Source organism: Penicillium citrinum, assembly GCF_028827155.1.
Source record: "Penicillium citrinum strain IBT 23319 chromosome Unknown utg000002l:1.0-3833315.0:1.0-3834789.0, whole genome shotgun sequence".
NCBI lineage: Eukaryota > Fungi > Ascomycota > Eurotiomycetes > Eurotiales > Aspergillaceae > Penicillium > Penicillium citrinum.
This window is the reverse complement of record NW_026622687.1, coordinates 750,263-764,762: the sequence shown is the minus strand read 5'-3', so window position 1 is coordinate 764,762 and position 14,500 is coordinate 750,263. Positions and strand designations below refer to the sequence as shown.

General features: G+C 48.7%; 9 protein-coding genes across 9 annotated transcripts; 4 read left to right on the top strand and 5 right to left on the bottom strand.

The window, feature by feature from the left end:
• Positions 1–343: 343 nt before the first annotated feature.
• Positions 344–1,355, bottom strand: N7469_002148 (uncharacterized protein; the record flags this gene model as incomplete). The annotated part of the gene is made up of 2 exons (XM_056641068.1): positions 344–1,242; positions 1,283–1,355. 2 exons carry the CDS (start codon positions 1,353–1,355, stop codon positions 344–346), a joined length of 972 nt encoding a protein of 323 aa, XP_056503562.1.
• Positions 1,356–2,369: 1,014 nt separating this feature from the next.
• N7469_002147 (uncharacterized protein) lies at positions 2,370–3,081 on the bottom strand (the record flags this gene model as incomplete). The annotated part of the gene is made up of 2 exons (XM_056641067.1): positions 2,370–2,918; positions 2,968–3,081. 2 exons carry the CDS (start codon positions 3,079–3,081, stop codon positions 2,370–2,372), a joined length of 663 nt encoding a protein of 220 aa, XP_056503561.1.
• A 1,003-nt stretch (positions 3,082–4,084) lies between these two features.
• N7469_002146 (ankyrin repeat domain-containing protein) lies at positions 4,085–5,751 on the top strand (the record flags this gene model as incomplete). Its single annotated transcript, XM_056641066.1, has 3 exons — positions 4,085–4,087; positions 4,139–5,322; positions 5,379–5,751. The coding sequence occupies 3 exons, from the start codon at positions 4,085–4,087 to the stop codon at positions 5,749–5,751; spliced, it is 1,560 nt and encodes a 519-aa protein (XP_056503560.1).
• A 327-nt stretch (positions 5,752–6,078) lies between these two features.
• N7469_002145 (uncharacterized protein) lies at positions 6,079–6,664 on the top strand (the record flags this gene model as incomplete). The annotated part of the gene is made up of 2 exons (XM_056641065.1): positions 6,079–6,264; positions 6,323–6,664. 2 exons carry the CDS (start codon positions 6,079–6,081, stop codon positions 6,662–6,664), a joined length of 528 nt encoding a protein of 175 aa, XP_056503559.1.
• A 548-nt stretch (positions 6,665–7,212) lies between these two features.
• Positions 7,213–7,787, bottom strand: N7469_002144 (uncharacterized protein; the record flags this gene model as incomplete). Its single annotated transcript, XM_056641064.1, has 2 exons — positions 7,213–7,617; positions 7,671–7,787. The coding sequence occupies 2 exons, from the start codon at positions 7,785–7,787 to the stop codon at positions 7,213–7,215; spliced, it is 522 nt and encodes a 173-aa protein (XP_056503558.1).
• A 682-nt stretch (positions 7,788–8,469) lies between these two features.
• N7469_002143 (C2H2-type zinc finger protein) lies at positions 8,470–9,315 on the top strand (the record flags this gene model as incomplete). The annotated part of the gene is made up of 1 exon (XM_056641063.1): positions 8,470–9,315. The coding sequence occupies one exon, from the start codon at positions 8,470–8,472 to the stop codon at positions 9,313–9,315; it is 846 nt and encodes a 281-aa protein (XP_056503557.1).
• A 269-nt stretch (positions 9,316–9,584) lies between these two features.
• N7469_002142 (uncharacterized protein) lies at positions 9,585–10,134 on the bottom strand (the record flags this gene model as incomplete). The annotated part of the gene is made up of 2 exons (XM_056641062.1): positions 9,585–9,925; positions 9,972–10,134. 2 exons carry the CDS (start codon positions 10,132–10,134, stop codon positions 9,585–9,587), a joined length of 504 nt encoding a protein of 167 aa, XP_056503556.1.
• Positions 10,135–10,646: 512 nt separating this feature from the next.
• N7469_002141 (sialidase family protein) lies at positions 10,647–12,388 on the top strand (the record flags this gene model as incomplete). Its single annotated transcript, XM_056641061.1, has 3 exons — positions 10,647–10,973; positions 11,026–12,028; positions 12,057–12,388. The coding sequence occupies 3 exons, from the start codon at positions 10,647–10,649 to the stop codon at positions 12,386–12,388; spliced, it is 1,662 nt and encodes a 553-aa protein (XP_056503555.1).
• Positions 12,389–13,015: 627 nt separating this feature from the next.
• On the bottom strand, positions 13,016–13,882 carry N7469_002140 (uncharacterized protein; the record flags this gene model as incomplete). The annotated part of the gene is made up of 3 exons (XM_056641060.1): positions 13,016–13,502; positions 13,556–13,692; positions 13,763–13,882. 3 exons carry the CDS (start codon positions 13,880–13,882, stop codon positions 13,016–13,018), a joined length of 744 nt encoding a protein of 247 aa, XP_056503554.1.
• Between the last annotated feature and the right edge of the window lie 618 nt (positions 13,883–14,500).

Sequence of the window (14,500 nt, the reverse complement as noted above, 5' to 3'; positions counted from 1 at the left end):
TAATTGCTTTTTGATATTGTACATGAAGGTAAATTTAGCTTAGGGAAGACCATTTCGTGGCAAAAATGTCGGAAGAGACTTCTCCATCCATATATGGCCACCTGCCATCCAGACCTGAAACTCACACGGACTGTTCAAACCTTAATCAGATGCTGAGTACAAACAAAACCGGCCGTGTAACAACTTTCCGTCCTCGAAGCAATATCAGATCAATCCCATGTCGAAAAGGGCTAATTCAGTGAATACCTTGACTATTTGAATTATCATTGGTAGTTCAATATGTAGAGATAATTGAACATAAATACCCCCGGCGAAAAGTAAGACACCTCAGTAAAGAACAAGTCTATCGATGAGTGATTGGCTTATGCGTGGATGTGGCGCGGGCCTGAGAAACTTCCAGAACCTGAACCAGAATGGAGTGTTTCATCCTGCTAGACCCCTCAAGCTGAAGGGATAGTTTGGTTACGGCCACCCAAGATCCTCCTTTCATTTGTCGTAGCATGGAGGAAACGGGGTCGCACGCGGGGTCTAAGGCTGTGTCAAGCTCTATGTAGAAATTCCGAGGATCGATCAACGCATAGACCCAAATGAATCCGATCGCGTACTCAAAGCAGGCCGGGCTTGCATTCCATGATGACACAAGCGTGTTGAAAAGGGGTCCCATGGTGGTTGCTGGGAGGCCGATGCAAATATATTTTGCGTCGTGGCTGTGCGCCGTTCGTTTCCCCCGATCAATCATCTCGATTTCATCTGTCGACCGCGGATCAATGACGACCGAATCCGAGATCCAGTATTCGGTGGACCAGTCGTAGAAGAGCGGAAAGCTTTTCCTGGCCAGATAGTTTTCAAGGCGAAGCACGCTTTCCTTGACCTTGGAAGGTTTCTTCCATTTTGGGAGGCCAAGGAGAATGATCTTCATATCCGTCAAACTGTCTTTATGAATCAAACCGACCTGATACTGCTCCGGTTTCAGACGTGTCAGGTATGCGGGGGGCTGTACAACGACATTGCCATTCTCGATCAGAACGAATTCGCGGGCCCGGTCAGGCCTGTTGCACGGATGATCCTGTGGCATGAGGGTGGACTGTAAGAGAATGTTGATGCTCTGGCCGCAGAGCTTCGACTGATCCCATTTCCAGACAAGTTCCTCAGTTTTCGAATACAGGAAAGGGAGCCTATTCACGGATTGTTGCGAGGGGCACGGATCTACCAGGGAGGGTTTGTCTGGGTCATCGTCAGGTTCTTTGTCATGAATGTTGGAAATTAGAAATGCAGTACATACTGAGAGGATTTTTGTGGAATGAATCAAAGTCCGATTTTGAGGATCTAGATAGATGCTTGCCATTTTGATCCATATTCGCTGAGTAGAGTCCCAGGATTCGCAAGGCAAAGTAATCTATACAGTTTTGGAAGTGCGGAATTGCCGATCCAGAACACTGTAAGCGAGAGGCCTTTTTAAATGAACATCAAGGAAACCATCTAGCAAAGACCGTTCAACTGCAAGGTTAGAGTATTAGGCTGACCGAGAAAAACGCTGTTAAGTGAACTGGGCTGCTAACTGCACATAGACCGATGCCGCGAAGACCCTTTTCAACCCACTTTCTCACCTGGCATGTAGCGTTTATGAATGTTAAGAAAGGCCGTTAGCATTTTTAGAATCAGCTTTCTGGAATTTGAATTGACCTGCATAATGTTGATCTATACCAAGGCATCGATCATTTCCATCTTAGCACTGCGTACGTTGAAGCTTTCTTCAGCCCAAAAAAAAGAATTTGGTTCAGGAATAATTGTACGTTCACTACTTGTCAACTATTCCTCCAGGTTGAATTAAATTTTGATTTTAAGGATTAAATAGATCTCGAAGTACAATATGCCGAATCCATTAACCTGACTGAGTCTTTTGTCTCCGGCCCGGGAGCAACATGAAACACACTTACATAGAATTTATCCGAGCTACCATTCCACCAACTTTCCTGCCACGCTTTCACATGAAACATCTCGGTCACTACAACTCGATCGGGCTTTGACAGCATAATACCGGGGATATTTTTGAAATTCTCATTCAGACTCTGGATCGGATGCCTGTCGTAAAAGACAGTGGCCAAGAGTGGCCAGATGAAGGTGACTGCAGTTCTCGGGCGGCTTGATCCCTAACGCATCCAGCGATATCTTTGGAAGAAGGAATGGGTCAAGCACTTGAAACGCCTGGGTGTAATAATTTATGACTTCCACCCTGTTACGGATATTGATTTCCTGGGCTGACACCGAAGCGACCCAGATTTCCTCGTTGTGGAATGCTCTCTGAAGATTCAGTAGAATGGCCTGCAGCTCTCCGACAGACAGTTCGGGGGAGAAGATTGGCGATTTTCTTAATTGGTCCAGCATAATGATCTTAATTGGTCCAGCATAATGAAGAAGAATGACTCATCGCGTGCCCAGATCTCTTTCGACTCATAGCCCCGTATGTGGTTAGTACGAATGCCCCTGAATGCGTAGCATATCAGAGCAACACTGGCCCCGACCCCAAAAGGTCGATACGGCGCAAGAGGTTGCTCAAAGCATGCTTGGAGAAGGCTAGACTTATTTGTTGCATATCGTCCGAGAAGGAACAAGATATATCGGATCTGCTCTTCCAAATCTTCACATGACACGGTATGCAAACCCTGAGAATCGGTTAAAGCATCGCGAATATCAATGAGCCAGGGTTGCAACCCACTATGCTGCAAGACGAAGCTTTGCTCCCAGTCCTGAGCACGACGGTATATAATGGGACACAAAAGATCCTTATCATTAGGAAACATTGCACTGACGAATAAGTAGTTGAGTACCAACAAAAGTTGGTGCAGGGTATGGGCCTTCTCAACCGAGGGAGCGCAAAATTTTGGTATTCGGGTTTGAAGTCGACGTGGCAAGGATACCTAGCCAGCTGTTAGTTCAGGATGAATCAAAAAGGGTTGGCATTCTTACGGGAACTGTCATTTCATAGTATGGTCGCATCAAACAGGGGGTGAACCCTGAGGCAGCAGGAGAAAACGGAGCTTGGGAATCCTTGCCAGATTCATCGCGAGCTTCAGTCGTCATGTATTTTTCTTGAAGAGTCTCCCGCGTCTGCTCGCTCTCATGAGCGCTTTCTTTCTGCTTCGACTTTCCTGATTCTACCGACGCCTTTCTGCTTGGATGAAGCCGCGAGGAAATGTGTTCTTCATACGTACACTGGATAGGTTCCCTACGGTCCGAACAAGACTGACAGGAGGGTAAATCACGATTGCATGCCTTTTTCCAAGTGCGGCATTGAATGCAAGGCCGTCGGGAAGGTCTCGTAAAACCAACAGTTGGCATGGTGGAAGTTTCACAGTAACAATATCAAGAGCCTAACTTGATCTTCGTGCGGCTTGAAGGGCTTTTTAAGGATCACGAATACAGAGGGGCCACTGATTGAAAATTCACTTTTCTCGGGAGGAAAATGTAGTGAGAAAAAGTTTGCTAGCAGCTGCGCTATATCGACTGTATTTATATCAGTAACGGTGGCTTTACTGTTTCCTGGTCATGGTTCTTCTCACATTCCATCGAGATTTTTCGTGGCGGACTGGGTGTGTAAGAAATGCAGTTGGAGGTCCTTTTTATATACTACAATGAACAGTGCTTGATAGGTAGACAAGAAAGGCTCATGGTCTAATACTGAAAAGCAGTCGAAAGATCCAGCAAACTTGGTATTCCATGCCCTGGCCCGTTGGTCTGGACAGACATAGTTTTAGCCAGTGGCGTAGCTTTCCTAACATTCTATAAAACAACACCAGGCGATCCTGGAAACAACTTTCGTATATCTAGGAGCGATGAAAAGGCTTCCAATGCTGGTGCTAGCCTTTAATCGATACCGTCCTTTGGGACTACAAATCCCAGGAGCACCATGCTGTTACCCATTCATAGCAGGGAATGCGATATGCAGACTAAATTTTGTGGGTTCGTGCACAGGGTATGATCCATGTTATTCATAAAAGGTTGAAAAACCTCCACTACCTGAACTGTTTTAACTTTCTGCAAGTTCCCCTCAGTCCCACGGCCAAAGTCGCAATTCTATCATAGCATGGTTAGTAAAACCGCCATGTCCTGATCCCTATCAATTAACCAAGAAAAACAGTCACACATTCGGGCTTTACCCACGGAAATATTATTTCTCATCGCTTCGTATCTCCAGGGTAGCGCGAAATTTGCCCTTGCAAGATCATGCAAAACCCTGTACCATCAACTGCGGCCCGTCATTCTCAAGTTCAATGTCGACTATCAGAACAGCAACCTTCTTGGAATGGCCGCTAAGGATGACAATATCACGCTCGCAAGGTGGTTGCTTGACTACGGGGCAAATATCAATGCCTTCTTTCGTGGAAAAACCCCCGTGATGAGAGCCATCAAAAACTCTTCTCCTGCAGTGCTCACGCTCTTGCTGAACAGCCCCGGTCTAGATATCAATCTTCAGAATCGAGAGCAAGAAAGCGCACTGTGGACTGCTGTTCGGAATGGAGCATCTTCAACCCTGTGGCGTGTACTAGAGCGCGTGGACTGTGCAGTCGACCTCCGGCATCAACGGGGCCAAACAGCGCTCCATCTCGCTGTATGGTGGGGCCGCATTGGATTGGCACAACTACTGCTCGCCAAGGGCAGTAATCCAAACGCAAATGATGATTTGGGCATTTCGCCCTGGGTTTGGGCAAGTCGAATCAACAGGCCTTCCATGATGGCCCTTTTTCAAAGGCAGCGAGAATATGCTGCACCACATAACAGCGAACACGATGAGCCATCGCTCCACCAGGCAGTTCTCCATGGGTCAGTGGGTGCTGTAAGTCTGCTACTGCGGCGAAAAGACCTTGATTTGGCGACCATTGACCGAAATGGTCATACGGCACTCCATCTTGCTGTCCACGGCCGACGCTTGGACGTGGTCGATCTGATTCTTTGGCACCCACGGACAGACGTAAACTCTATAGATAATGATGGAAACACCCCACTCTGGTGGTCGACCTATCTATCCTATGACGAGATCACCGAGAGGTTGCTGGCTGTAAATGGCGTTGATGTCAATTTAGTTGGCGGCTGCGGTCGATGGGACGCACCCTCGACATCGCTGCACCATGCCGCAACACGATTGGAAACCACAGCTTTGAAGCAGCTCCTCGCGGTCCCCGGGATCGATGTTAACGTCTGTGTCGAGAGGCAAACCCCCTTTTCTACTGCCGCTGCCATGGGAAGAGCCAACATCATGAAAATCCTTTTGGGCATAAGAGATGTAGAAATCAATACCGGCCGAGAGTTGATGGATCCACCGCTGTGCCAGGCAGCAACGGGAGGCCATGTTGAGGCTGTCAGACTAATGGTAGAGCAAGGGAGCGGCTCCAGATTAATCAAGGTACCTTGACAACGCATGACACAGCTTTGGGGATTGCTGCCCGTGCTGGTAACCTGGAGCTGATTCGGGCTCTATTAATCCATCAGAATATTGACCCTAACTTGGAGAATCGGTGGCTGGAGTCTCCGTTGGTGTTGGCAGCCAAAGGCGCACATGCTCGTGTCGTTGATGCGCTTTTAGCGGATCAGAGGATGGATGCGCATAGCCTCCGGGCAGCACTGTGGTCCGCAAATGACGAGAATGTCCGAAGAGCCATCCAGCGCCAGATTGATGGTCGCAGGATTTATTCAGAACAGATTGTAGCCTCTCGAAGCCAAGGCGGATTGGCGGCTCGTTGGCCGTGGGTATAGCCAACACAGACCACTGCAGTCGATGAGTTGGTGCTGTTTGGAATTCTTGCCGAGTCGCAGAAACCAAGCCGATCAATTTGGAGACGTGTGATTGTCATTGAAAGTTGCTGTCGAGGAACGATGATCGCCTTCATGAGACTACGTGGTCATGACCAGTGTGCCTGTCAGGGGAACTTTCAGCTTGTGCAGCTAACTCAACATCCATCAACGAATAAATCATGCGTCCGCACTATCAGGTCCTCAACTTGAAGCCCGATGTATAGCACAGACCGATCGGTGACTTCCATATTTCCGAAGTAATACTTCTATTTAAGATGTAGAAAAAGAATGCCGTACAATCTTCACCCCGATTTCTCCGATAATTTCTTCCCGCCAATGAGCTCGCCCACTGCATCTCCATCGCCAGTCGGCAGACCAGCCAAAAGACAGCGAGGACTCTCCGAGGATGTTAGTGATGAGTCGGATGCAAGAGAGAGTGCAATTCCTTCTTCGTCTACCATCGCCGGACTAAAGGTATGGTTTGCTCCGTTCCCCGTCATATCGGCAAAAAAGGCTTAATAGCAAGATATAGATCTCCGTCTCGGCGAACCTCCCGACAACGCAGCTCCGGAAAATTTTACGCTGCAATGCTGACCTCGCTGCACCCGCCTTGAATTTTGTGGATTTGTATCTGTGTCTATGGGAAATGTATGTCCTGGAATCTGCAGTGAATATTCGGCTCGAGGACGAGAGACGCCAGATGAGCGAATCGAATGAATGGCTGGAAGACGAGCTTGACACCCTTCGTCAGAGTTGCAATCGGCAAGCGATGGAGTTGGAAAATCGGACACGGGCATTGGAAGCATTTCACGGCCGTGTTATCTCGGCCCTGCAAATCATCGATCTACCGTACTCCTCCATTGCAACGTCCTGACGCAGAAACGCTGCAGTTGGGCCATGTCGTTCGGAAAAGCCTCCTGACAGTGATGCAACTACACACAAGACTCACAACACGCATCAAACGCCGGGACTAATGGCACAAATATATGCTCACAGCATTTGCGTCTCCTGATATTTGCATTCGGCAACCTAGAGATGTTCTGTCATACTTGTGGAATGTGCTTCCGTTGATTCCAAGTCTGGCCATGAACTTAGCTATGGATATAAAGCCGAATTCAAATCAGTCTTTAATACCTGTTTACATTTACTTCACAAATTCGCTTCTTTGAAAGGGTCATAGAAGTTTTCAGTAATCCACCGCAAATAAATCCCAGTCTCCCGGAAAGGGTTGTGTAATTCGTTGCTCAAATTTCTATGACATCTATCTGTAATAGTAGACGGAGTAGAACACCTTCCCTAAATATTTATCAGATGGTCTGCTGGACTCAGTGAGAACCTCCTGAAATGACATCTTATTGGGTAGGCAGTACCAATATTAGATTACATAGCAAATCTACCCAAGTCTATATGCCAAAAGACTCATTACTCCTCTCGGTCACAATCCATCAGTCCCACAACTTGACTTCGGGGGCCTTGCTCCCAATCATCGCGAATCTTGAGCAGCTGCACCCGAGACGACTCCAATACATGGTTCAGACGATCAAACCGGACTCTCTGCTCCTCGTGGTACCCCTGAAGCCGGCTCTTTTCATTCTTCAAGAGTACATTCTCCTCTTTCAACCCGTTGTTGGTTTGCTCGAGCCTTTCATTGCCTCTGTGCTTCGATATGCATGACTCCCACAATCGACGGAAGAGTCCCAAGATCCGGGCTGCTTGAAATGCAACCTTCGGATCATCTTGTTCCAATTCCGCCAGCATTTTGAATATTGGCTGAAAGGGCTCGGTGGCTTCAGACCGTTCCTCGTCGGCTTGCGGCTGACGAGATGACTAAATCAATCAGAATGTATAATTCAACGTGAAATATAAGATACGGTTCTTACCGGAGGGGGATTGTCCGCCCCGAAATCGCAGTCGGAGTTCTCACACTGAGTTGGGATTATATTGCTTCCGGTGTTTTCGTCCATTTCAAGATCGTGGCGTGTAGCTGTAAAGTCCATTCTGGAGGGCAACACAGTAAATGAATACGAACAAGGAAACTATGTCTTGCCATCTTGCCAATCAATCCTTTTATTTATATTCACGACATCAACCGGGCTGACTGGAGAATGTCTTGTGCTGCAGTGTCATAACACCTGAGGGTACCGATGAAGCCGCAGTGGATGATGAATAGGTGATAATCGGTTCATCAGACACGAGCAAACAATTGGCCAGCGACCATTCAGAAAAGAAGTCAACAAAGAAGTCAACATCGAGAATCTACAGTCCAGATAGACGACCGCACATTTCGTCATGGATTCATCACCGTCTCTTGGTGATGATGCATCGGCTTTCGGAGTCTCGGTTGTGCTCATATGAACGAGTAGCATCAGTCAAGGGTCATTCAACTAATATTTGCCTCAAAATTGCCGACAAATAGACACAGCAACTAGCGTGCTTCATAATCGGTACTTTATTTGATCAAATCTTTTTCATCTCATATCAACTTGTCCTTCGTGTCATGCTACGAAAGACTTATTCCTGCTGTGGGCAACTTATCCCCTCAGCCCAAAGTACCAGATGGCATTGAACCCTCTTTGAATAATGCAATTGCTTTCGTGATACTACTTCTTCTCAGTCCAAAGTAGCCGACAGCAGAGTTGTAGTACTGCGTGTGCGCGATCTACACGCGAAAGCTTCTCCATGGATCTCTACTCATCGAGGCCGTCGGAGTGTCGGCCCAATGTGATCGAAGCACCAGTGCTACAGGACACGAAGTACGAATGGCACTCGATTTCTGACTCTGACCACTTCGCACGTCCGACTAACAGGGCTCCTCAGTCCCGCGCCCTTGACCAGTATCATGGGCAGCCGTCTATACCGCAAGGCCAGGGTGATCGAAACGGGCGAATCCAGCAGCGACCAGATCACCTTGCTGAACCGGCCCTTGATCATTGCGAACTGATCCCTGTTATTTACTGGCTGGGTTATGTGCAAAGCCCTAGCCCCCAAAGCGGGTTCAACTCGCCTCCATGTGCCCGTGGCCCTGAGACGAAAACTGCACCGATTCATGAGTGTTGTTCTACGTTGCCCATAGGGTTCTCTCAGCCCAGCGCTCAGATAAGCGATCCTGAAGCTGCGGCTTTACCAAGCTCTGATTCCCTCGGGCCCACCCACATCGCCCCTCCCGAGACTCTTCAAGCAAACCTAGGCCGGGCCGCCCAGAAATCTCCAAATCACATACCCCAGCGGCAGTTCAAATGCACACACCCTGGATGTAATCGTCAATTCAGGCGTCGAGCGGCACTTGAGCGGCACCTGATGTGCCACTCAGACGAGAGACCATACGTCTGCTGGGTCCCGGAATGCCATCGCGCGTTCAAACGCTTCGACAACCTCTTGGCCCATTATCCAACCCATGGCAAATTGGATGGCCGCAACCGCTACGTGGCGACTTTGGACCAAGCGTGCTACATGTACGATCCCGAGTTTCGTGGAACATTGACACCGCAAGGATGGCCACTTCAGCGACATTCATTTGATACCTAGACAAGACCTCATTATTCCACCTGCATGAATAGGTTTCATGCTTTCTGGCAAAGGACTTAAGAATGTAGATTTGACTTTATCTCTTTATTATGAACTGCATTGCAGCTGACAATCGAAAGATCATTGACAACTTGCCAAAAATGCGCGAAACAACATGAAACAACTCTCGAAAGTGCGTGCGTCTGTAGACAATAGGTCACCCTGAGTTTCAGAGAACAAAAGCAGTACCTCACAGACATAGAAACCGATCCACGAACTTAAATTCGCATTCAACAATCCGCGCCGGGATTCGAAGAGCCGGAAGAGTCCGACGAAATTGTTGGAGCTGCCGCCACAGCCGACACATGGCTAGATGAAGAATCCGAGGGACTCAGCTGGGATTTACTACTTGGAGCTGAGGTTTCCAGGCTGTTACTGATGGTGCATAAACTTCCTTTGTTCAGGGATGCATCCACAGTGCAGTTTCCTTCATCCCCGTGATCATTGTGGAAATTAAGCACGCCATTGCGGTGCACTTTGATCCACGCCGGTTCCTTCGGACTGGAGCCACATAACATGGCTTTCAGCGCAGGGGAATCGGGGCCTTTATCATCCTTCTTCGTATTCAGATCTGGAAGCTATCAGCAATATTCCTTATTCTCAAGGGGCTTGCTTACTAGAACAAGAGATGCCGTCAAGAGGCGCAAACGGCTCGGAGATCCCAGTGCAACCGAAGTTGTGGGTCGAATACACGAAGCACTGGCCTTGATGATCAATGACTTGAAGGGTTCCGCCAAGCGCGGCTGGAATAAGTAAGACCATATTCAGTAATCGATGCATGCCTGGTCGGCCTCGCGGAGATCGAAATTCAGTAGAGTAATGGTTACTTTCTAGGTAATTGGCGACCTAGGTATGAATATTTATAAGTAACTCCACACCGGTCTCACGTACAACAAGTGCTGATAAAACACCTTACACATACCAGCAGTTTCTGAACAACCCTCAGAATTGAGAATAGGCTAAGGCGCTTCCAAACGCGTCGGAAATGCCAACCTTGTTGCAAGTCATTGAAGCTGAAAAGCACTGGAGTTTCTGTCCTGTATTTCTGATTGTGGTGTAAGAAGACTGCCGGGGGAAAGCTGACTCGAGTTGCCCATCCGTTGCTGCGCTCAAGTATTGTAATGACGAGATGAAGATGTTTATCACCGAACCATTAACAGTCACCACGACCATTGTTAATGCGGCTCAAATATGGATGGTTGACTGAAGATATTGGCGAACATAAGTATGCCGCCAATATGCCACGAAGTCAAGAAAATGCGTCCTGAGTCCAGTAACTTATCGGAGATACTATGTTCAAGCCTCTACGCTTGCTCGCACACGCCTTCTCCACAGTGGCCTTCATCATGCCTGCCGCTGCAGACGCAGAAGGGTCGTACCTCTGGACACGCATCCAACGCAATGAAACCAACACGTATGCTCGAGTGGTTGAGCTCCAGCATGCCGGCGTGTTGAACGGCAGACTTCTCGCTACGTGGGAACACCACTATACGCGAGGGCCACAATCCAACGACCCCGACGGAACCCCGGGAAGCTTCATTATCCGCCAGAGTGATGACCAAGGCGCGACGTGGGAGACCCTGGCCACGGTCTCCGACACCCAGACCACCGACCCGATGGTCATCCGTTCTCCGTATTCTACCAACCCTATATCTTTTCTATATCTTTGAGTATCCGCAGCAACTCGGGAAATATCCACAAGGCGCGCTGCTTTTAGTAGGTAATCTGCTCCCCGCGAATTGTTCGGAGTTCTCGACCGAATTTTTTGCATGGCGATCAGCGGATCACGGAAAGACCTGGGACTCGTTGGGGGTATGGCAACGCAGCACAAGCCAAGGCGGGATCTGGGAACCGTTTGTTTATTTGGATGACCAAGGCCGGTTGATCGCGATCTTCTCGGATGAACGTGACCACCAAAAGCATAGTCAGATGCTGGTTCATGTCACCTCGGAAGATGGAGGTGATACCTGGAGCAACCCGACCGGCGATGTCGTCAGCCCCAACAAACTCGACCGACCCGGGATGGCGACCGTGGCAAAGATGGACAATGGAGAATATATCATGAGCTATGAGGTTTGTCACAACTACTGCCGGATCCACGTGAAGACTTCCCCAGACGGTTCTACCTGGGACGCTGCTGATCTTGGCACGGTGGTCGCTACAGATGACGGCCTCTATCCCGGACAGAGCCCCTACACGATCTGGGACGAGTCGACAAAGCAATTGGTGGTTGCGAGCCAAGCCGTCCGGTACCGACTCGATAACAGCACTGCCGAAGAGCAATATCGGGTCGTTTTCACCAATCACGCGTATGGCGTGGGAAATTGGTCATGGTCCCCATCTCCTTGGACTGTTGGCGCAGACGCGCCTAGCTGTGCGAACTATAGCCCCCACCTACTTCCAGTAGGCCATGGGATGGTACGGTACACAGCCCCGTCTGCGGAGGGTACGACACAGTTCTGCTCCGAACGCACCGGCGCGGCACCCATTGCCGTCTTGCCGTACAAAGCGGATTTTTCAGAGAATAGAGAAGCCGGTTGGATCAATTTTGGAGGAAACTGGACTGTCATCCATCGCGAGTATGAATTTCAGCCACTTATAAAGGATGCCGTCACAGTGGCTGGATCGTCCGGGTGGAACGACTACGTCGTTAGTGCCAACATTATGATCTCGGGTACATCTGGCACCGCCGGGTTTGAAAGCCCGGGTGTCGGCTTCGACGACCGGTCCATACAAATTGAAAGGATATATGGCTACCATCAACGCCACCTCTGGTGAGCTTGCGGTCTGGAAGTACAACGACCGTACTACATTGCTACACTCAAAGGGCCACAGCGGAGGGATCCGAGCCAATCAGTGGTACCACCTATCAGTTTCCGTAAATTCCACTCGACTCACCGCTACGCTAAATCAGAGCCACGGGGACTCACACACCAGTCTCAGTGTCACGGATCCCAGCTTCCAGGAAGGCATGGTAGGCCTATTCGGCACGGGTGGCAGTGGAAGGTTCAAAGATGTCGAGGTCGCTGCTTGAGTTTGGACATAACAAGCTGGTTTTGTATTCCGGTTACACAGCGTGGTGCAAACGCCTCGAGAAGCGCTCTAATAACGCCTCTGGATTCACCTCATCACAGGCTCGTCTTCAAATGAATACTATTAGTTCTCGCAGCTGAGTGGGATCATCCGCGCCAGAAGGGTCTGCCGTCAGTGATACGGCATGTGTACTTCAAAGCCAAGGCCCTGGTTTCTTAACCGCATGAGGGGGTACTTGATTGCAGCATCCAATCTATATGGCTAATAGGTACTGTATCTGTTCTGTGCCTGCGCACAAAAACATTTGCTATAAGGTGGAAATGCAGTCAACTCTCCAGCCAAGACGCACGGAACTTGTATCGGAAGATGAATATTCTGATTGAGTTGATCCTTCTGCGTCGTTTAGTATCCAAATGAGACAAATTTGGCGCTCTTCCTGTTTCGGCGCTGTATATCAGACGTTCTCCTATCTGCAAGTAGCAGACGCGGGACCAAACCACGGATTAATCTAAGAACAGTATTCAAAATTATTTCTAGTATATGCCGAGAATCTAAGTCAGATTATCCCATTCCATCTGCTGCCGAAATCCCACCCTGAGTACATCTGGCGGCGTCAACAGACGTTTTGTCAACCTTTCTCATACAAATTCCATCGTTGCCCTTTGGCATTTACATCTTTTTTCCGGGCTAATATTCCACATGCCGAGGTCTCTGAAACAAGGTTGCATTGCTCACCACCAGCTTTATGGCTATTGGAAGAAGCCCTGCCATCATAGAAAGAAAAAATGAAACAGTATCCCAGCAGTCCAAGCACAATCGAGCCTATTGCCTTGTATAAAGCCCATGAATCTTCGATCATAAATGTGCCTTGGCTCTCCACGAGCGGCGCATGAACTGCTTCGGTGCCTGATGGGAGTTTCGCGGATGTCGTCGTAGCTGGTAAGGTAGAAGTAGCAGGACGTAGTGTATCTTCCGTACCTGAAGCTGCATCCCTGACTGGTATTTCCATCCAGTTTAGATCTTTCGGTGCTAGTGTGGCATGGGCCGAAATCGTGTTTGTGGCACAACAGGATGCGTATGTCGTTCCTGCGAGCTGACAAGATAAGGACGCCGTGCTGCAACAATCCGTTAGCCTTGAATTTGCTTCAGGTGTATAGCAATATCAAACCTGTTTCGTTTGTTGACATCCACCAGCTCAATGGACTCATCCTTAGCGATAGCCGTCATGCCGGCTTCGGAAACGCCGCAGTCAGGGGCAGCCACGGTCCGGGGGCAGGTCAAGACAAAGGTGGTCGCCTGCTCCTCCTAGAATATAGTTTAGTAATTGGCTGGGGCTTGGTTTTTCATTTCAATATGTCGACACTGGCCCACGTACATATGATAGAATACGTGCTTCCAACTCACGCCCTTGGAATCCTGGCAGTAGGAGGCGGACTGTTTGCGCTCCGGTGATTACAGCTGCACCACACAGGATCGCGCAGATTTGAGAGAGCATACTGGCCCAGGAATCGTCTTCTTTAAACACTTCCAGGGCAGCTGTTGGCAATTCCGGCTTTTGATATGTCGCAGATAGTTGGGATGGCCACCATATTAAAGTCAAGGATTTTGTCCTCCTTAATCATAACTGCTGTACGCATAGTATTTTATTGGATGCTAAATTTTATCGGTCTGCTATTGTCAGACTGGTTTGCGCTTACCTAGTGATCACAGATGGATTGTTTAGTGAATATGAATGAATAACTCTCATCGCCACGCGGGGCCGCACCCCGAGTTTTGCATATAGTCGACGTTGGAGAATGATTTCATGTGTTCTTTGAAACGGCTTTCACTGAAGTCAACGTTGAAGGTAATTACGAGGTAGCAAAAATACCAAGTACTTTTCCTGCATCTGTTTTTGAGATTCAGGAGCTCGATGATCGTACTGAGTTTATGGTATAGTCGATCACAACTTCGAGAAGGCAAATTAGTGCATGTTGATGCAACCGTTTGTTTCAAACAAGCAAAAGCCATTCGCGTATCATCGGTGATACGCATGTTGCCCAAATATAAACTTGAGAAGGCGTGGAGTGATCCAAACGTTGACTTTTAGTTGATATAGGGATGAACAATTGGA